Raw genomic sequence first — 21122 nt, 5'->3', positions numbered from 1 at the left:
CGAATCACTTACCGATGGATATCTGAACTCCCGCTCCAAGAAACAGGACCCAACATGTTAAATAAGAGCGCATTGTATCCATTGTCGCACGGAATTACACTGGACTTGCTGTTGGTCAATCGGCAATTTCTCGCACTCAACTTCTGTAGTCTTTGCTTGGAGAAAAAAAACTGTGTGATTGGCCAACAACGCGAAAATACCCCGCCCACATGGGACACCCCTAACCCCACTCTCGTTACCCACCCTGATTTGATTCCATTTTGTAGCCACGTACAACGCATGCCTATCCATCCACTGCTATTTACATATCAGGCATCGATGCCCAACCCCAACATATCCATTAGTCTAAATAATTTTAATAATGAGTAGCCTATTCCTATAGAAAGATTATGTATAATTATCCAGTCACATTGATGACATTAAAACCCCTAGCCCATTGGTAGCCTATTGATCAGATCAGCTTGAAAATGTATTATATAAATTATATCTAAGGATGTAGCCTATGAATATGCAGCATACATATCATTTATGTCAACAACTTCAAGACTTCGAAACGGTATTAAGCTTTCACCCATTCACTCCTACCACTGGTTGTATGGATCCACATACACAACTAGTATCTGACCCAGTCCCCTTCTGCCCCCTCTACACCCTTCTCTGGGCCAGTGGCAGAAGTGATTGATGACAGGACATTCTCTCTAGTATCTGGTCTATTTGCCAACAGGCCTTGTCCTGGCGGTCCAGCATACACTGGACGCAATGCACCAAATTCCCCCCAGGCCCACCCACCCCAAACACAGGGGGATCAATGTGGAATGCTGCCCTTTTTAGTTGACCAACACAGTTTTCTGTTTGTTTGACTGCTGAGTAAACAGCCTTTAGCGTGACAGAAAAACAGACCTTGCTGGGGAGGTGCAAACAAACAGCACGTCACTATTTGGAGTCACTAGGCTTTCTAAGTTTAAATCCATTCACGGTCTTCCATTCATTCAAGATTTAAATTAGCACCACTTCATCAATAACACTGAATTTGAGAACCATAACTTGGCTTACTTTCATCCCACCAACAGAGTTACAGGATAAAAAGGTGAATGTTATGGTTAGGGGGGGTGATAGAATAACTTGTTTCTCCGTCATGCATTTATGTGGGAGACTGAGCTGGGTTGTGCTCTGCTTTGATAATGAGAAGACTGGTGGTACGGTAGATAGTGTACAGGGAGAGCACATTATCCCCTGTTGTTTGTTGTAGTTTGTCAGTGCCTTGGACAGGTGTCTTGGGTGGCAGGGTGCAAAGTAACACAAGGGCAGGTGACAGGTGGGAGTATAAATTGTCTCCAAACACACACACACACAGGTTCTGTAATGACACAGAGCACAGTGAGGGCAGATGGTCATGAACACAGGACTCTGGATCTACCTGTAGGGACAAGACGTGAACATCCCATTAACAACCTGAGAGAGGCCTCTAATGATGAAGAAAACAACAAACACACTGCCGTGCTGCATGAAACTGGCCTCCTTTGTCACAGGTGAAATAACGTAAGCTCCCCCTATGACTACAAGCCAATGCACTTATTGAACCTGACATGAGGGGGATGTTACTGTAAGTTTTATATTGCCCTTCACTCTTTCCGTATGAACATAAACCTTTATTTTCATTTAATAGATTTTATTTTCAGCTCGAAAGTGCATCATGTCCTTCATAAACGGTCTCACAGAACTGCTGCTTTGTCTGGAGGACAATGATGTATGTACAAAGCAGCACTGTGTACTGCAAACATCTAGGTTTTAGATTCAGGGAAACAATGAAACATTCAGAGAATCTTGTTTACAAAAGATAATTCAATTCAATATGATTAAAATTACTTCGGTCGATTAATAATTTCAAGGAGAAACACGGAAGAGTTGTAATCATTGCAGATACACTGTAAGAAACACCTAGTCAGAGTAATCCAGAGAGACAGATTTGATAACAAACCAGAAATATTTCTCAAATATCCCCAACCATAATTAAGAAGCTGTATGAACACTCATCAAATTATGCCGAGGTTTTTTATTCTTAATGATGTAGACGTCCTAGGCCCACTTTCAACAGAATAATCGGTAAAGTGACATGGTTTGCTACCACCTAGTGCCCATTTGGTGTAACTGCGTTTATTTACCTTCAAGATAAAATGTCATTGATTGTGTGTTGCAGAACTACACATGACATTAATAACAGTCTTTTAAAAAAAAAATTTATTCACTGAGCAACAGTCAATGAGTACAAACATTGTATTTCTCTGAATGACAGTCAAACATTTTCTTTCCAATTTAAAAAAGACAATCTTCCTGACTGTAAAAATATAGCCTATCACGTCTGTGAAATGAATCAACATATAAAAATACTTTGCGCTCTAGAGTTGATACTGTTCCTATCATTTCCCCAGCCATTAAAATATCTAGCTCTTGATTATATATTTGTTGAAAGTACATCTACAGTTAGTCAATTAGTAGAATACCGTACAAAAATAACTTTCAGGTTAGATAGCACGTGTAGTGTTTCAATTTCATTTCATTTGAATGTGAAGCTATGTTTTGCTAGATTTAAGATGATGTGCTGTTACAGTATAAATAAAAAATGTAAAACATAGAATTAAACTTAAATATTAAGAAAAAGTTATCACTCGCAACAGAAAAACCCTTAACAATTTTCACAGACAAAAAAGCCTTCATGGCTATGGAAACATCCCAAACTATTCAAATCAACTCACAGTGCATCGAAATGACTTCAAGGCCTAAAGAGGAAAAAAAGGTCCCTTGTCTGAAAACATCCAAGTATTTTATTATACATTTATATCACAGAAAAACAGAAAAGACCAGTTGTCCTAATTTCATCATATCATCACATTGTTTTGGGGACTGATACAGTAATCCACAAAAGGTTAGAACTGTTGTTGCCTCTATGCAAACTACTCTACTGGGCACTTAAGAATAAGACTAAATTGAGCAAACCAACAAAAAAAATGTGTTAATGATTACTTCAGCAGAAACAGTGTGTTAGTCAGTTGGTTGCTGATTACCAGATCTTTGGCATTCCTTATTCAGTCAATTTAAACACAAAGTGAATTGGAGTTATGCAGTGCTTTTGACAGGAAGCAATTTACATTATATTTACACTTCTCTTAAAGGGACAGGAAAACTTAGATTAGGGACAAGTGCAAAGCGGTGATGCTGTGTTGATGGAAGGTTAATAATGAGAGGTTAATGAAGTGGGGAGTTTCATCTGTGGTCAGTATGAAATAGTGTAAAAATGCCTCGTGGTCCAGCACATAACTGCTATTTGTTAATAGGAGACGTGTGTGTGTGTGTGGTGTGTGTGTGGAGGGAGGGAGGGAGTTTATTGTGTGGTCCACATGGATGTTTGCTGTCAATGAGAGGTGTGTGTTTGTTTGTGTGTACTGGATTTGCTTGAACATGTGTCAATAGCTTAGTTTTACATGCTCTTCATGAAAACATGAATGAGATCTAGTTTTGTGTGTGTGTATGAGAGAGAGTGTGTATACTAGATGTGTATGTTGAGGTTAATTAGACCTTCTGTGGTCAGTGTAGCTGTTCTCGATACACAGCACTACGAAGCGGTTGGAGCAGCTGCGGGTGTGTTGGCCCAGCAGTCTGCCTGTTTGGAGGAGAGAGGCCTGGCCCGTCACTGCCATGTCACCTGCCCGCCACGCCTCGCAGTAGTTAGTGGTCATACGGATTCCCACCGTGCTGGAGCCATGCCACACCAGCTTCTGAGGCCTGCGTTCACAGACAACACACACAGAGAGTTAAACACAGACCTTTGACATTTTACATTTAGAGACACTCGTTTCCAGAGTGACTTAAACCAGGGTTCAACTATGTTGTATGTCTTTTAATGGGTCAGCCAAAGCTGGTCACTAACCAAGTGGGGTCCGTCATGACGTTCCGTCCGTCAAAGGAGTAGATGGGGATTGATGGGTCCAACACACCTCCATTCCCAGAGAAGATGTTCATCCAGCTGCCATAGAGCACCTCTCCCTGTGGAAAAGATACGATTAAAGGCACATTTACAGTCACACACTTCCTGTAGTTTCAATGAAGGAAATATTTCATTTAGAAAAATATGACTATACCATAATGAGATTAGTACAACTGTCTTACCACATCATAACCAAAAAACGAAGGACCTATCAGTCCATTGTTTGTGTTTTAGTTGTCATAAGAGAGAACAACTGTACCTTGAGGTTGATGACGGGCATGCTGTAGCGATCTCCCTTCTTGACGATGGTTGCCAGGTCCTGGAGGTGTGAGGACATGAAGGCTCTGTAGGTAGCGGTGAGGCCCATGGTGCGGGCCTGCTGGTAGCACTGGAAATCTGCCCCCCGGATGCCACGCATGTCCCCAGAGAACGGAGCGTTTAGGGCCACCAAGTGCAGCTGAAGAAGAAAAAAGTCAATGGACTTAGACAACACAGCTTAAAACCTTTTAGGGATAGGGGGCAGCATTTTCACTTTGGATGAATTGCATGCCCATAGTGAACTGCCTCCTACTCTGTCCAAGATGCTAATATATGCATATTATTATTACAATTGGATAGAAAACACTCTGAAGTTTCTAAAACTGTTTGAATTATGTCTGTGAGTATAACATAACTCATAGGGCAGGCAAACTTCCAAACAGGAAGTGGAAATTCTGGGGTTGGTTGATTTTCAACTCATCGCCTATTCACATCCAAATAAGATATGGATCTGTTCGCACTTCCTACGCCTTCCACTAGATGTCAACAGTCAGTAGAACGTGGAATGAAGCCTCTAGTGTGATGTGGGACCGGATGGCAGCTATTTGAGTCACTGGTCTGGCAGAATGCCAGTTCCTGGTTACGCGCAGTAGTCATTATATCACCTTGCGGTCCATTACTCTGTAGACAAAACGAATGCTCCGGTTGGAACGTTATTGGATATATATGATAATAGCATCCTGAAGATTAATTCTCTACTTAGTTTGACCAGTTTATTCGACCTGGAATATAACTTTTTGAAGTTATCGTCCGAGTTCGCCTGGACCAGTGCCAGCTTTTGGACATGTGAACTAAACGTGCTAGCAAAAGTAGCTAATTGGACACTAGTAATGGACATTATGGAACAAAACAACGATTTATTGCGGAACTAGGATTCCTTGCACTGAATTCTGATGAAAGATCATCAAAGGTAAGGGAATATTTATGATGTAATTTCGTATTTCTGTTGACTCCAACATGGCTGAGCGCCGTCTCAGATTATTGCATGGTATGCTTTTAACGTTTTTAAAAAATCTGACACAGCGGTTGCATTAAGAACGAGTGTATCTTTAATTATATGTAAATCATGTATCTTTCGTCAAAGTTTATGATGAGTATTTCTGTTATCTGACGTAGCTCTCTGTAATTACTCCGGATATTTTGGAGGCATTTCTGAACATGGCGCCAATGTAAACCGAGATTTGTGGATATAAATATGCATATTATCAAACAAAACATAAATGTATTGTGTAACATGATGTCATATGAGTGTCATCTGATGAAGATTATCAAAGGTTGCTGATTCATTTTATCTCTAATTCTGCTTTTGTGACTCTATCTTTGGCTGGGAAAAATGGCTGTGTGTTTTTTTTGTGGATTTGGTGGTGATCTAACATACATTTTTGAATTTCCCGCACTGCCTTTTCAGCTGAATGTTGGGGGGGGGGTTCCGTTAGAGGAACCTGTGTCCTAGACAGGTTAATTAAGCAAGTCCATGGTAAACAATGTGCAACAGAGGTATAAACCCATAGCATATTGTATATGAAAATGAAGTCTTACCCCCGGTACTGAGTGAACCATATGAGGTAGGACATTATAGTTGGGCATGTAGCTAGTTCCAACTAGTTCCTAAAAAAACAGAGACACAAGCAAAGATTGACACGCCGTGAGTAAAGAAATCCTAAATAAAACATTTATAATAGACTGAAGAGTGGCAGGTAGCACCTAGGTCAGAGCGCTGGGCCAGTAACCAAAAGTTCACTGGTTCGAATACCAGAGCCGAGACGGTGACACGTCTGTTGTTGTGCCCTTGAGCAAGGCACTTAACCCTAATTGCTCCAGGGACGCTGTTTGGATATGCAAAAAAAAAAACATTTCCATTACGCACTTGTGTGTAGCAGGACAAATATAAGCACGCCCCAGATGCAGTGTGCAGTGTAACAACAGTGGGTGCTGTGTTACTGTTGCCACAGTACCTGCCTGTGTGGTCTGCTACGATCTGGTCTGCTCAGGGCCTGGGACAATGCGGAGGATGGGGTCTCTGCTGGGACAGGGATCAGCTCACCAAGCTGGAGAGACAGGACACTCATCACTGAATAAGCACAGGCAACATCTCATTTTCTATGCCAAAGGCTTTTAAGTAACTGAAGACATAACTGTGGGATTGTGGGACTGTAACGGCATACAGTACCTGAACCTTGCGCCAGCCATCTCTGGCTCTAACATAGAGTTCTCCCTTGTCTGAGACGTAGGCCATGGATCCCTCTGCAGCACGGTGGCTCTCCCTCATCAGAGTGATGGTGTTCCTGTATGTGGTCACCTGGGGTGAGAAGAGAGGAAGTTCACACTGAATCATAGACAACAGATAAATCCATGGTGGCAATATGAGAACTGTATAGTGCACACGCAAACTCACACACAAGTAGGTACACAAAAACACATACACACATTTCCCTGTATGTTTACCTATGTTGACTTGGTGAGTATATAAGGAAGTAAGTACCCTACTGGTTGTCTTACCAGATTTTCATAGCCAGTAATCCCAGGAGGACCAGGAGGCCCAGGTGGGCCAGGAATACTCACAGCTGAAAAATAGAACAGTCATACAAAAGTATATCAGTGTACTGTAGGTCTACTAAACATACATTTGTGTATTTTATTAAATACATGAACTTGGAACTCACCCTAAACTAAAGCATGACAGAAAGGCTTAGTTTAAGATGTTGTATTTTAGCGAGCACACAGTGCACAGCTACCTGAGGCATAGACAGGGGGTGGTCCAGGGGGTCCAGTTGGGCCAGGGGGCCCCCGAGTGCCTGGTCGTCCAATGCCAGGAACTCCTGGTTCACCAGGAGCTCCAGGATGACCAGGGGCGCCAACAATGGATTCACCTTTTGGACCCTACATATAAATCATATACAAAATGGCCAGAGACACTGTCATATTTACTGTCATATTTCCAAATGTAACATACAAAAGTAAAAGCTTTATCATGTATGGAAATGAGTGTCTTTTCTATTTAGCTTGACTACAGTTTTTAGTCAAGGTAAATGTATACAAGGTAAATGTATAATGTATACTGTACTTTGTTGAGTATTTGGAGCCTGAAATTACTCACCACAAGGCCTGATCTCCCAGGAAGACCTGGTGGGCCAGGCAACCCAGCGTCACCCTTCTCTCCTTTCATTCCTTCATAGCCCACGTCCCCTTTTTCTCCCTGTGGAACACACAGTTTGGCTGAATCAGTCTATTACATGTACATTTGAGTCATTATCCACAGCGACTTGCAGAAGCAATCAAGGGAACATCAACAGATTTCTTGACCTAGTTGGCTCTGGGATTTGCACTAGCAACCTTTCGGTTACTGCCCAACGTTCTTAACCATTAGCCTACCTGCCGCCCTATGACATGCATAAGAGTTTTACATAACATACATTTCCACTACTTATGCAGTATTTGAGAGTTGAACCGGTAAATGTTCCTTAGAGAACTTAAGGAAAAAGACTCACCACAAAGCCTTCGGGAAGAACACCATCTGAGGAGGGAGAAGACATCTTAGTTAATTGTCGTCTGTTGCAAACATATGTCTGAAGACGCTCATGCATACAGTTTCTGTTATAATTAAGTGCGCTAATTGCCAATAAACAAGTTAAATGGAGGAGAAACTGCACCCTTGGCTGCACATACATACCTGGTTCTCCAGGTGTTCCAGGCAGTCCAACCTCTCCCTTTTCTCCTTTAGCACCTCTGTTTCCTCTCCTGCTACCTTTACAGAAATACAGTACAGGTGTATGAGACAACTGAGATCATCTATAAAAATGTAAACCCTGCTCCATAGGCTGGATAGGTGATCCGATATTGTCAGTGTGATTCATTGATGACTTACCTTGTGATGATCCCCTGCTGCCATTCACCTAAAACACAAGATTGTATGCTTATTATACTGTTATTGTGGATCAAACTTGTTGTGGAAAGATGTCACAAACAATATGGCTAATATAAAATTACACCCAAAACCAGTTCCACATAATTCCCCCAAAATAATCACTAACAAAACAGCTGTACATCCTATACAGACAACAAGTAAAGATGTTTCTGTTCAGTCAAAAACGTTGGGAAATTAAAATGGAGACATGAAGATTCATTTAGGTGTTAAAACATCCCTGCCAGCCTTGCACACACCAGTTAAACATAGAATGAGGACAAGGAGGGCGAGAGGTAGTAAGGAACTCAGTTGAATGTTCTTATTTTGGCCACCTTGAACTGCAGAAAAGTTAGAAGACGGAGAGCAACCATTACACTGGCTGCCTGTGAGTTTTTAAATTCATTTTAAGATTCTTCTATTGTTTCATAAGTCAATCCACAATAGTGCACCCCAATGCATGTCAGACATGTGTTTAAGGTATGTACCTAGTAGGTCCCTTAGGTCCTCTGGCACTTAACTATCCCAAAGCCTAGAACCAAGAGGCATGGAGAGGCAGCATTTAGTTATTATGTCCCCAGCCTGGAATAGCCTGCCAGAGAATCTGAGGGGGGACGAAACTGTGGACAAATTTAAAATAGATCTTTAAACACATCTTTTTAGCTTTGCTTTTCCTTAGGATGCTTTTTAGTGGTTCCGTTTGTGTCATTCTTTCGTTTTTTTTATCTTATGTTTGTTGTTTTTGTCCTGTAACGCACATTGTGTTGCATGAAATGTGCTGTATAAACAAAGCTTGATTTGATTAATAACCTCTTAGCGCTCTAAAGCTGAAAACCCAACAGATAAAAACCCATGCAACAGCAACATGCCCAGGGTTAATAAAGGAACCGGATCACTCGAGGGAAAAAAAGCTCTTTAAATTTCTACTGGATTTTTACACTGTCAGCATAAAGCAGGCTGAACATTCAAAAGAGTTTGAATTCATCAATTCAGAAATGTATCTATTGAAGTCAATGTGACTATTCAGTGTGGTTGAGATGTTCCAGTCACATATAATGGGACTGTATGATGTCACATATGACCTTATGACCTGCGGAAGAGCAGGAGCCAGCTTTATGCTGTTGTGAGGACCACCACAAACCCAGGAAATGCGGAGGGAGACACAGCACAGCTGCAGACAGGAGGAGAGGAGATGAAGGACTGCCTGTTAGAGGTAAGAGCCCACGGACTTACATGCGCCGCCCCACCCAAAGGGCCTTAAAGGTGCTCAAACACAAACTTACTGGTGTTTTGCAGAACGGTCGGGGACGGACCGGAAAAACTGTCTTAAGATTCAGAGGGAAATTATGACATCAGGCTAGTATTGATGGCGACATAATTGACAGCATCTGGATATCCAATGAAAGCGAGTACTTCATGTGTTGACATTACACCACCACTGGAGACAAATGACCGTTCATTTGTTGCTCTGTTTTGTTTGTCTCCAGTGGGTCTCGTTGCTACTGTATAACATTGCTACTAAAATCAAATGTCCATTCCCATCCACAATGCATTCTAATAATAATAGAGAAACAGCAATGACATCAACACATCAATTCTTACTTACAGTATACAGGCATACTGTACTTACTCCATTGAGTCCTATTACTGGTCCTGGGGGACCGGGAGGGCCAGGAGGACCAGGAAGTCCCTAAACACAATTACATCGATCAATAAATCACAGTCAATGACACCTCACTTTTCTATTAGTTAGTTAGTTGATTGTACTGTAATCCCATAAAATCACGTTCAAAAATGGCGATTCTTACTGGTTGACCAATGGCATCACCCTTGTCTCCCTTCTTCCCTGCCATTCCAGGTCGTCCCTACAGAAGAAAAAGGTAAACACTTACATAGGGCAGATTACAGTGACGGAAGAAACTATCATATAATAACCAAACAAATTAAAACAGTAGTGACAGTAGAGTAGTGACTAAAAACACTAACCGGTCGACCAGGGAACCCGTATTCTCCTTTTTGTCCGGTTGGTCCGATTGGTCCCTTAAAAAGAAAACATGGTATTTTTTCATAACATTTTCACTCAGTAGACAGTAGGGACCAGTTTCCCAGACACAGATTAAGCCTATTCCTGGACTAAAAAGCATGCTCAATGGAAATTCTCCATCAAAAGTACTTTTTAGTCCAGGACTAGGCTTAATCTCTGTCCGGGAAGCCGGCCTTATATGTTTACAGTTGTTTCCAACGTCTATAGCTAAGACCAATGTAACAGAGCATTGATTTAACAAGTCTTCATTCACTCACCATGATACCAGCAACTCCAGGGAACCCACGCTCACCCTGTAAACAGCACCCATACAAGGTCAGAATGCTTATCATCAGACAACCACTACCATACAATGTCTGTTGACCCTAGAGGTATAAAGAGACGTCACCTTTATTCCTTTTGGTCCCTGAGGGCCCCTGACACCTGTCAACACAGTGCCGTCTGCAGCGATCGTGACACCAGAATCCCCCTTCGCACCCTATGATGAGGAAAGACATAGAAGACACAAAGACATGATCACCAGGTCTTGGTTAGGTAATAAAAATCCTACCTATCTGATATAAGGTCTAGAGAATATAAATGCCCTAGCATGCAAGGGCAGTTAACACTAAAGACAAGAGCTTCCTCTGAGCTTACCTTCATTCCTGGTGGACCGTGAAGACCAGGAAGCCCAATGTCACCCTTTGGTCCTCTTGGGCCCTGGGCCAAGATCACAAGAATAATTATGGACAGAAAAGATAAGCGTATTTGAGCATAATGTACTTACAGTATAGTAGGTGAGTCAAGATATATGTTTTATTCATAACTACAGACTCTTCTCATTATGATAAGGAAACTACAAGTTTGTAGTGATTCCTATGTTGATGTAAAGAATATTTGTTGGTCCGTCATTTGAGAAGCAACCAGACGCCAAACTTGACAAATTTATGAAATGGCTTATCCCAGTTAATAATAAGCATGCACCCATTAAGGAAATGACTGTATCGATTGATGAGGAGTTGAAAATTTGTATGGTTGAGAGGGACGAGGCAAAAGAAATGGCAAATAAGTTTGGCTGCACAACCGATTGACAAATAAAAAAATCATGTGACTAAAACTGAATAAAAAGAAGAAGAAACTACACTATGAAACAAAGTAGAATGACATAAAGAATGATAGTAAAAAGCTTTTGAGCACCTTATGAAATTTTGGTCAAAAAGGCATACTCCCCTCCATCATTCATTGATTCAGATGACTCATTCATCATAAAACCCACTGATACTGCCAACTACTTTAATGATTTTTTATTGGGAAGATTAGCAAACTTAGCCATGACATGCCATCAACAAACGCTCACACCACACATGCAAATCTATCTTACCAAATATGAAAGACAAGAGTTGTAATTTTGAATTCCGGATACTGAGTGAGGAAGAGGTGAAAAAAGTATTGCTGTCTATCAACAATGACAAGCCACCGAGGTCTGACAACTTGGATAAAAAAGAGGATAATAGCGTACGATATTGCCACTCCTATTTTCCATATATTCAATTTAAGCCTACTAAAAGTGCGTGCCCTCAGGCCTGGAGGGAAGCAAAAGTCATTCTGCTACCTAAGAATAGTAAAGCACGATTTGCTGGCTCAAATAGCCGACCAATCAGCCTGTTACCAACCCTTAGTAAACTTTTGGAGAAAATTGTGTTTGACCAAATACAATGCTACTTTACAGTAAAGAAATTGCCAACATATTTTTAGCATGCTTATAGGGAAGGACATTCAACAAGCACTTACACAAATTACTGATGATGATAAAAAGATTGTGGGGGCTGTTTTGTTAGATTTCAGTGTGGAGTTTGACATTATTGATCATAGTCTGCTGCTGGAAAAACGTATGGTGTTATGGCTTTACACCCCTTGCAATATTGTGGATAAAGAGTTACCTGTCTAACATAATATATAGGGTGTTCTTTAATGGAAGCCTATCCAACATAATCCAGGTAGAAATAGGAAGTCCCCAGGGTAGCTGTCTAGGCATCTTACTTTTTTCAATCTTTACTAACGACATGCCACTGGCTTTGAGTAAAGCCAAGGAATAAGTTAGTCCTAAATATTTAAAAACAAAAAGCATTGTATTTGGCACAAATCATTCACTAAACCTTTTTTGTGATGAATAAGGTGGATATTGAGCAAGTTAAGGTAACTAAACTGCTTGGAGTAACCCTGGATTGTAAACTGTCATGGTCAAAACATATTCATACAACAGTACCTAAGATGGGGAGTCTGTACATAATAAAGCACTGCTCTGCCTTCTTAACAGCACTATCAACAAGGCAGGTCCTACAGGCCCTAGTTTTGTCGCATCTGGACTACTGTTCAGTTGTGGTCAAGTGCCACAAAGAGGGACTTAGGTAAATGGCAATTGCCTCAGAACAGGGCAGCACGGCTGGCCCTTAGATGTACACAGAGAGCTAACATTAACATGTCAATCTCTCCTGGCTGAAAGTGGAGGGGAGATTGATTTCATCACTACTTGTAATTGGGAGAGATATTGACATGTTGAATGCACCGAGCTGTCTGTTTGAACTACATTTACATTTACATTTAAGTCATTTAGCAGACGCTCTTATCCAGAGCGACTTACAAATTGGGGACTACTGGCACACAGCTCAGACACGCATGCATACCGCACAAGACATGCCACCAGAGGTCTCTTCACAGTCCCCTAGTCCAGAACAGACTATGAGAGGCGCACAGTACTACATAGAGCCATGACTACATGGAACTCTATTCCACATCAAGTAACTCATGTAGGTAGTAATATTAGATTAAAAAAAACAGATAGAAATATACCTTATGGAACAACGGGGACTGTGAAGCAACACAAACATAGGCACAGACAATTGCATGCAAACACACGATAACATACGCACAATACACACACGTACCATGGCTTTTTTGTTGTAGATATGTGGTAGTAGATTAGTGGCCTGAGGGCACACACTTAACCTCTTCAACCTATGGGGGCGCTATGTCATTATTGGATAAAAAAAGTGCCCGTTTTAAGCGCAATATTTTGTCACGAAAAGATGCTCGACTATGCATATAATTGGCAGCTTTGGAAAGAAAACACTCTGACGTTTTCAAAACTGCAAAGATATTATCTGTGAGTGCCCCAGAACTGATGCTACAGGCGAAACCAAGATGAAACATCAAACAGGAAATGAGCTGAATTTTTGAAGCTCTGTTTTACTATCGTCCAAGATGTCTGCAGCATTGTGACGTATTTGTAGGCATATCATTGGAAGATTGGCCATAAGAGACTACATTTGCCAGGTGTCCGCCCGGTGTCCTGTGTCGAAATTATTGTGTAATCTCTAGGTCCATGTGCGTTCCATTTCTTCAGAAGAAAAAGTCACCTGCCACGAAGGATTTATCATCCATAGATATGTGAAAAACACCTTGAGGATTGATTCTAAACATCGTTTGCCATGTTTCTGTCGATATTATGGAGTTAATTTGGAAAAAAGTTTGCGTTTTAATGACTTAAATGTTTTTGTTTTTTTTTTCGTTTTTTTTCTTACCCAAACGTGATGAAGAAAACGGAGCGATTTGTCAACACAAATACTCTTTTTGTAAAAACTGAACGTTTGCTATCTAACTGAGTCTCCTCATTGAAAACATCTGAAGTTCTTCAAAGGTAAATGATTTTATTTGAATGTTTTTCTGGTTTTTGTGAAGATGTTGCTTGCTGAATGTCAGGCATAATACTATGCTAGGCTATCAATAGTGTTACACAAATGCTTGTTTTGCAATGGTTGAGAAGCATATTTTTGAAAATCTGAGATGACAGTGTTGTTAACAAAAGGCTAAGCTTGAGAGCAAATAGATTTATTTAATTTCATTTGCGATTTTCATGAATGTTAACGTTGCATTATGCTAATGAGCTTGCGGATAGATTTACACAATCCTGGATACAGGTTTCTTTCGTAGCTAAACGTGACGCAGAAAACGGAGCGATTTGTCCTAAACAAATAATATTTTTGTAAAAACTGAACATTTGCTATCTAACTGAGAGTCTCCTCATTGAAAACATCTGTTCTTCAAAGGTAAATTATTTTATTTGAATGTTTTTCTGTTTTTTGTGAAAATGTTGCCTGCTGAATGCTAATGCTATAAATGCTACGCTAGCTATCAATAGTGTTACACAAATGCTTGTTTTGCAATGGTTGAGAAGCATATTTTGAAAATCTGAGATGACAGTGTTAACAAAAATCTAAGCTTGAGAGCTAGCATATTGATTTCATTTCATTTGCGATTTTCATGAATAGTTAACGTTGCGTTATGGTAATGAGCTTGAGGCTGTATTCACGATCCCGGATCCGGGATGGCTCGTCGCAACAGGTTAATGTGTTGTGAAATCTGTTGTGAATGTATTTGATAGAGGAAAATATGGTTGAAATGACTAATTATGTATACATTCCAATCAGAAACTGACTAGTCCAAATGCTATAATGTACGGTACATGTGAGTTTTCCCTCTAGCTCCCTTTCCCAATTGTATATAATGTAGTCAGGAGTTAGTAACAATATAGGTCTGTTCCTTAGTTCATTCAGTTGTACAAATCTCCAGGTGGTGGGAACGGGCCATCTCCAAATGGTCGGGAATGTTGATTTATGCTGACTGGCCTTGACTTCGTGCTGATAACGTGGAGGCTTGAGAGTTAAGAGGGGCCCTCTGTTTGTGAAACGGAACGTTTGGAAAACGCTGACGTCATTTTCAGTTTATAACCTGTGGAAATGTGTGTAAGCATTCAGTACTCTCTGGAATTAAACGCTCTTTACCTGGCTTTTAAGACTGGTCTCGATCTACTTCATGCATAATTAATGAACTTACAATTCATTAATGAATTAGAAATGAGTGCTAATTGATTTTGGCAATTAAAGCATAAAGGAATTTAGAATTCCTCTATCAGTATTGTAATGTTTTTTAAATTGTATAACTGACTTAATTTTGCTGCACCCCAGAAAGAGTAGCTGCTGCCTTGGCAGAAACTAATGGGGATCCTTAATACATACAAATACCCAATTCCTTCCCATGGCAGCAAAGACTAAATTAAATCTGTAATACAGTCATTCATAAAATGTACAATGGATCCTGCATGCTATATATGGGGTTATCACATTAAGAATGGAATTGCTCTTACAGGGAATCCTGCTCTGCCAGGCTCTCCTTCGGGGCCCTGTGACATGCAACAAAACACACATATTATTAACGCATGGAATAATACAGTAACATGAAGTGTCTATGCAGCATGTATTAGCAACCATCTCACAGAATACACACATTTCAAGGCTGTAATGTATCAACAATCTTTAGACCTGATATAATCATGATTCAGTGTAAGTGTGTACATACATTATGTAAGTAAGCTAAGCATATGCATTGTATGACCTAACTGTATGTGTTCTGGATCAATTATGCATTATGGTTGTATTAATGGTTGATTGGATGGTTAGGCTGAAACTTAGCTGAACCTAGCTCTAGTAAATAGGCATTGAGGAATTGAAAACAGGCCACTCTGGCTTTACAAATGATAGATGGGACCAGAATGTATGAATCATTATGTCATTGCTCATGCATGACAAAACAATAAATGCAAACTGCCCTGAGGCATATTGATATGTGCCATGCTTCAGCGTCCAGCCCATTTAATGTAGAGCATAATGGTCATTTCCATTAAATTATAATCGACTAGTTTCAGAAATACATATCAACTGAACATTGTGCTTCTCACCATCGGGCCAGGGGGCCCACGGATCTGATGAAACATGCCCTCTGTGTCGTTCAGGAGGAGCTGAGGGTAAATATATGACACACTGATTACAATAGTAAATATGCTGTATCTATACAAGCTATACACTTTACATACTTTACAAACTATGAATAGTTGAAAACCAAGTGGATGGCGATGAATACAATTGCAACATACATCTCAAGTTACTTCATGTAATATACAGTGAGGGAAAAAGTATTTGATCCCCTGCTGATTTTGTACGTTTGCCCACTGACAAAGAAATTATCAGTCTATAATGTTAATGGTAGGTTTATTTGAACAGTGAAAACAATCCAGAAAAACACATGTCAAAAATGTTACAAATTGATTTGCATTGACACCTCACAATCAGAAAGATTTCTGGCTCCCAGGTGTCTTTTATACAGGTAACGAGCTGAGATTAGGAGCACACTCTTAAAGGGAGTGCTCATAATCTCAGTTTGTTACCTGTATAAAAGACACCTGACCACAGAAACAATCAATCAATCAGATTCCAAACCCTCCACCATGGCCAAGACCAAAGAGCTCTCCAAGGATGTCAGGGACAAGATTGTAGACCTACACAAGGCTGGAATGGGCTACAAGACCATCGCCAAGCAGCTTGGTGAGAATGTGACAACAGTTGGTGCAATTATTCGCAAATGGAAGAAACACAAAATAAATGTCAATCTCCCTCGGCCTGGGGCTCCATGCAAGATCTCACCTCGTGGACTTGCAATGATCATTAGAACGGTGAGGAATCAGCCCAGAACTCAAAGCAGCTGGGACCATAGTCACCAAGAAAACAATTGGTATCACACTACGCCCTGAAGGACTGAAATCTTGCAGCGCCCACAAGGTCCCTTTGCTCAAGAAAGCACATATACATGCCCTTCTGATGTTTGCCAATGAACATCTGAATGATTCAGAGGACAACTGGGTGAAAGTGTTGTGGTCAGATGAGACCAAAATGGAGCTCTTTGGCATCAACTCAACTCGCCGTGTTTGGAGGAGGAGGAATGCTGCCTATGACCCCAAGAACACCATCCCCACCATCAAACATGGAGGCGGAAACATTATGCTTTGGGGGTGTTTTTCTGCTAAGGGGACAGGACAACTTCACCGCATCAAAGGGACGATGGACGGGGCCATGTACCATCAAATCTTGGGTGAGAACCTCCTTCCCTCAGCCAGGGCATTGAAAATGGGTCGTGGATGGGTATTCCAGCATGACAATGACCCAAAACACACAGCCAAGGCAAAAAAGGTGTGGCTCAAGAAGAAGCACATTAAGGTCCTGGAGTGGCCTAGCCAGTCTCCAGACCTTAATCCCATAGAAAATCTGTGGAGGGAGCTGAAGGTTCGAGTTGCCAAACGTCAGCCTTGAAACCTTAATGACTTGGAGAAGATCTGCAAAGAGGAGTGGGACAAAATCCCTCCTGAGATGTTTGCCAACCTGGTGGCCAACTACAAGAAACGTCTGACCTCTGTGATTGCCAACAAGGGTTTTGCCACCAAGTACTAAGTCATGTTTTGCAGAGGGGTCAAATACTTATTTCCCTCATTAAAATGCAAATCAATTTATAACATTTTTGACATGGGTTCTTCTGGATTTTGTTGTTGTTAATTCTGTCTCTCACTGTTCAAATAAACCTACCATTAAAATTATACACTGATCATTTCTTTGTCAGTGGGAAAACGTACAAAATCAGCAGGGGATCAAATACCTTTTTCCCCTCACTGTACGTGTGCACACCAATTTGGTTATGAATACTCATGAAGGTAATAACCCCTTAATAAACCACAACAGCTCTATTCCTGGTCAATGTGTGTGTTTTATTTGCGAAACAGCACCCAGACAGAGGATGGGAGTTGTGAGGGGTGGACGTACATCCTGCAGATTGATGATGGGACCTGGAGAGCCGGGAGGACCAGGAGAACCAGGTACACTGTGTCCATCAGGACCACACTCTCCCTGGAAGACACAGCACACAGGACAGTTAGGATACCCCCCCATGAACTCAACATGACATGGAGGACCAGAGAGCTAATATTAATAATATGCATCTCAATCTCTCCTGGCTGAAAGTGGAGGAGAGATTGATTTCATCACTACTTTTATTTATGAGCGGTATTGACATGTTGAATGCACCAAGCTGTCTGTCTAAACTACTGGCACACAGCTCGGACACCCATGCATGCCCCACAAGACATGTCACAAGAGGTCTCTTCACAGTCCCCAAGTCCAGAACAGACTATGGGAGGCACACAGTACTACATAGAGCCATGACTACATGGAACTCTATTCCACATCAAGTAACTGACGCAAGCAGTAAAATTGTATTTAAAAAAAAAACGGATTAAAAAACACCTTATGGAAGAGTGGCACAGACACACACGATAACATACACACTATACATACACATGGATTTAGTACGGTAGATATGTGGTAGTGGTGGAATAGGAGCCTGAGGGAACACAGTGTGTTGTGAAATCTGTGAATGTATCGTAATGTTTTTAAAATAGTATAAACTGCCTTAATTTTGCTGGACCCCAGGAAGAGTAGCTGCTGGTCTATAATGTTGTAACAGGCTTTGATGCAACCACACGTAATATATGATGAATAGTAGATGAGGGTAGAAGAACAGCCCACAACAGGGTTAGTTTGGAGTCGTTCTCCTGTCTAACACTAAACATACCTTTGGTCCTGGATCGCCTTTGTCTCCTTTCAATCCCTGGGGAGAGACGAGTAAAGAAAGCATAGCGCATCAAACACCTTCGTAGTAAGACAGTAAGTAGATGAAAGTAAGCCGGTACGGAAATAGTGGGGGTGCACTGTACCGGTAAAACATGAGACTTCAACAATTATAAAAAATAAAGATTGCAAGAAAACTGTAGGTTATTAAATCAAAATGTATCATAACTGCCTGTCAGCCACATGAAAAATGTGCGAATGGACTTATGCTACAAATGCAGTGTGGTTGGACGTGAATACAAACATTTTGGCTCGGCAGAGATGACTGGCCGTGACCGACACACGCGCGGACAGCAGTGGACACATCAATTAAATCTACTTTAATCCCTGGGTTTAGCTAAGACTTAAGTTCATGGTTACTGCACGTGAGGCATGGTGTACTTTCTGGTTCAATACTGACCCTGGCGCCAGGAAGTCCAGCTAGCCCTTGGAGTCCCTCAGGGCCAGGAGCACCAGGCTCACCCTGAAAAGAGACCGAATAAAGCTGAAGACAGGATAAATTACACAGTATATGGAGACACAACCATCAATGTCCATCATTATTGTAGAAGGTGGTGTAAAATAGATGCAACCAACCTTCACTGACAACCCAGGAGCCCCATCCTTCCCATCTTCACCCTGTAGAAAACAAACAGGATATGCAACTTATCAGATTTCCATGTGAACCAACACTGAACAAAAATATAAACGCAACATGTAAAGTGTTGATCCCATGTTTCATGAGCTGAAATTTTAGAAATTGTCCATGTGCACAAAAAGCTTATTTCTCTCCAATCTGTTTACATCCCTGAGTGAGCATTTCTCCTTTGTCAAGATAATCCATCCACCTGACAGGTGTGGCATATCAAGAAGTTGATTAAACAGCATGATCATTACACAGGTGCACCTTGTGTTGGGACAATAAAAGGCACTCTAAAATGTGCAGTTTTGTCACGTAACACAATGCCACAGATGTCTCAAGTTTTGAGGGAGCGTGCAATTGGCATAATGACTGCAGGAATGTACACCAGAGCTGTTGCCAGAGAATTTAATGTTAATTTCTCTACAATAAGCCACCTCTAACGTAATTTTAAGAATTTGGCCTCACAACCGCAGACCACATGTGACCACTTTAGCCCAGGACCTCCACATCCGGATTCTTCACCTGCGGGTTGTCTGAGACCAGCCATCCGGAAGGCTGATGAAATTGTGGGTTTGCACAACCGAAGAATTTCTGCACAAACAGTCAGAAACCATCTCAGGGAAGCTCATCTGTGTGCTCACCAGATTCTTGACCAGTTCTGTGTCGTAACCAACTTCAGTGGGCAAATGCTCCCCTTCAATAGCCACTGGCACATTGGAGAAGTGTGGTTTTCACAGATGAATCCCAGTTTCAACTGTACCGGGCAGATGTCAGGTGGCGTGTTTTGCGTCGTGTTGGCGAGCGGTTTGCTGATGTCAAGGTTGTGAACAGAGTGCCCCATGGTGGCAATGGGGTTATGGTATGGGCAGGCATAACGCAATGGACAATGGACACAATTGCATTTTGTTGATGGTAATCTGAATGCACAGGGATACCCTGACAAGATCCTGAGGCACATTGTCATGCCATTCATCCGCTGCTATCACCTCATGTTTCAGCATGGCCCCATGTCGCAAGGATTTGTACACAATTCCTGGAAGCTGAAAATGTCCCATTTTAAGTTAGGGCAAATCAAGTCAGAAATGTTCAAGTGGAAAATTTCATGTTTGTAATCTTACCTTTGGTCCTGCAGAGCCAGGAAGACCAGGAGGTCCCTATAGAAGAGAGTAGATAATAACAGTTATTCTCATGAAAACTTAAGGAGAAAGACCATTTACAAGTACTTCAAAACTACAGGAGACACACACATACACCACTCTCACTCACCTGAGGGCCTTTGAGTCCTACGCCAAGGAGCATGTCATTCTTCCCAGACCCCTCCATATCCTGCAAGCACCAACACACAACATTGTTGCATTCAGAATCAATAGAGACAAAACAAGTCAACCGTATGATAGGAAACTGACTCAACAGTAAAATCAACAAAACAGCACCTCGACAAACAATCCTGCTCCTGGGGGTCCGGGGGGGCCAGGCAGCCCGCGAGGGCCAGTGTTGCCCCTCTTCCCCTCTGGTCCCCTCAGCCCTGTAGCTCCTGCCAACCCTTGGTCACCTGGTTCACCCTGCAGGGAAGAATAGGCCCATTAAATTGACTATGAAGAACATGGTATAGTTTTGACTTGACAATAAAGTAGATGTTACTGCGTGTCAGCAGCATGATTAGGAACTTAGGTCTCATTGTTTGATTAATGCATTTTATAACTGATAAC

General features: G+C 41.4%; 1 protein-coding gene and 1 pseudogene across 5 annotated transcripts in view; both read right to left on the bottom strand.

The window, feature by feature from the left end:
* LOC115103031 (TGF-beta receptor type-1-like) overlaps window positions 1–147 on the bottom strand; it is an 85720-nt pseudogene extending 85573 nt beyond the window's left edge.
* Window positions 148–2215: 2068 nt separating this feature from the next.
* The window catches only part of LOC115103030 (collagen alpha-1(XV) chain-like), a 59040-nt gene continuing 40133 nt past the window's right edge, over window positions 2216–21122 (bottom strand). For 3 of the 5 annotated variants that reach the window (XM_029623613.2, XM_029623610.2, XM_029623611.2), the window contains 28 exons: window positions 20847–20975; window positions 20680–20739; window positions 20532–20567; window positions 19368–19409; window positions 19192–19254; window positions 18736–18771; window positions 17928–18011; window positions 16019–16078; window positions 15428–15463; window positions 10882–10944; window positions 10634–10723; window positions 10503–10538; window positions 10188–10241; window positions 10010–10066; window positions 9832–9891; window positions 9485–9526; window positions 8166–8193; window positions 7971–8045; window positions 7789–7814; window positions 7398–7496; window positions 7036–7180; window positions 6800–6864; window positions 6471–6599; window positions 6256–6348; window positions 5840–5908; window positions 4242–4439; window positions 3926–4041; window positions 2216–3780 (listed from right to left, as the gene is read on the bottom strand). In XM_029623613.2, the coding sequence (XP_029479473.2) occupies window positions 3564–3780; window positions 3926–4041; window positions 4242–4439; window positions 5840–5908; window positions 6256–6348; window positions 6471–6599; window positions 6800–6864; window positions 7036–7180; window positions 7398–7496; window positions 7789–7814; window positions 7971–8045; window positions 8166–8193; window positions 9485–9526; window positions 9832–9891; window positions 10010–10066; window positions 10188–10241; window positions 10503–10538; window positions 10634–10723; window positions 10882–10944; window positions 15428–15463; window positions 16019–16078; window positions 17928–18011; window positions 18736–18771; window positions 19192–19254; window positions 19368–19409; window positions 20532–20567; window positions 20680–20739; window positions 20847–20975 (2208 nt within the window). In that variant the 3' untranslated portion in view covers window positions 2216–3563. The other 2 variants (XM_029623612.2, XM_065005715.1) reach the window with 2 other exon arrangements.

Source organism: Oncorhynchus nerka, linkage group LG20, assembly GCF_034236695.1.
Source record: "Oncorhynchus nerka isolate Pitt River linkage group LG20, Oner_Uvic_2.0, whole genome shotgun sequence".
In the NCBI taxonomy this organism is placed as follows: Eukaryota; Metazoa; Chordata; class Actinopteri; order Salmoniformes; family Salmonidae; genus Oncorhynchus; species Oncorhynchus nerka.
The sequence above is the reverse complement of the archived record's forward strand: the minus strand, read 5'-3'. Positions and strand labels throughout refer to the sequence as shown.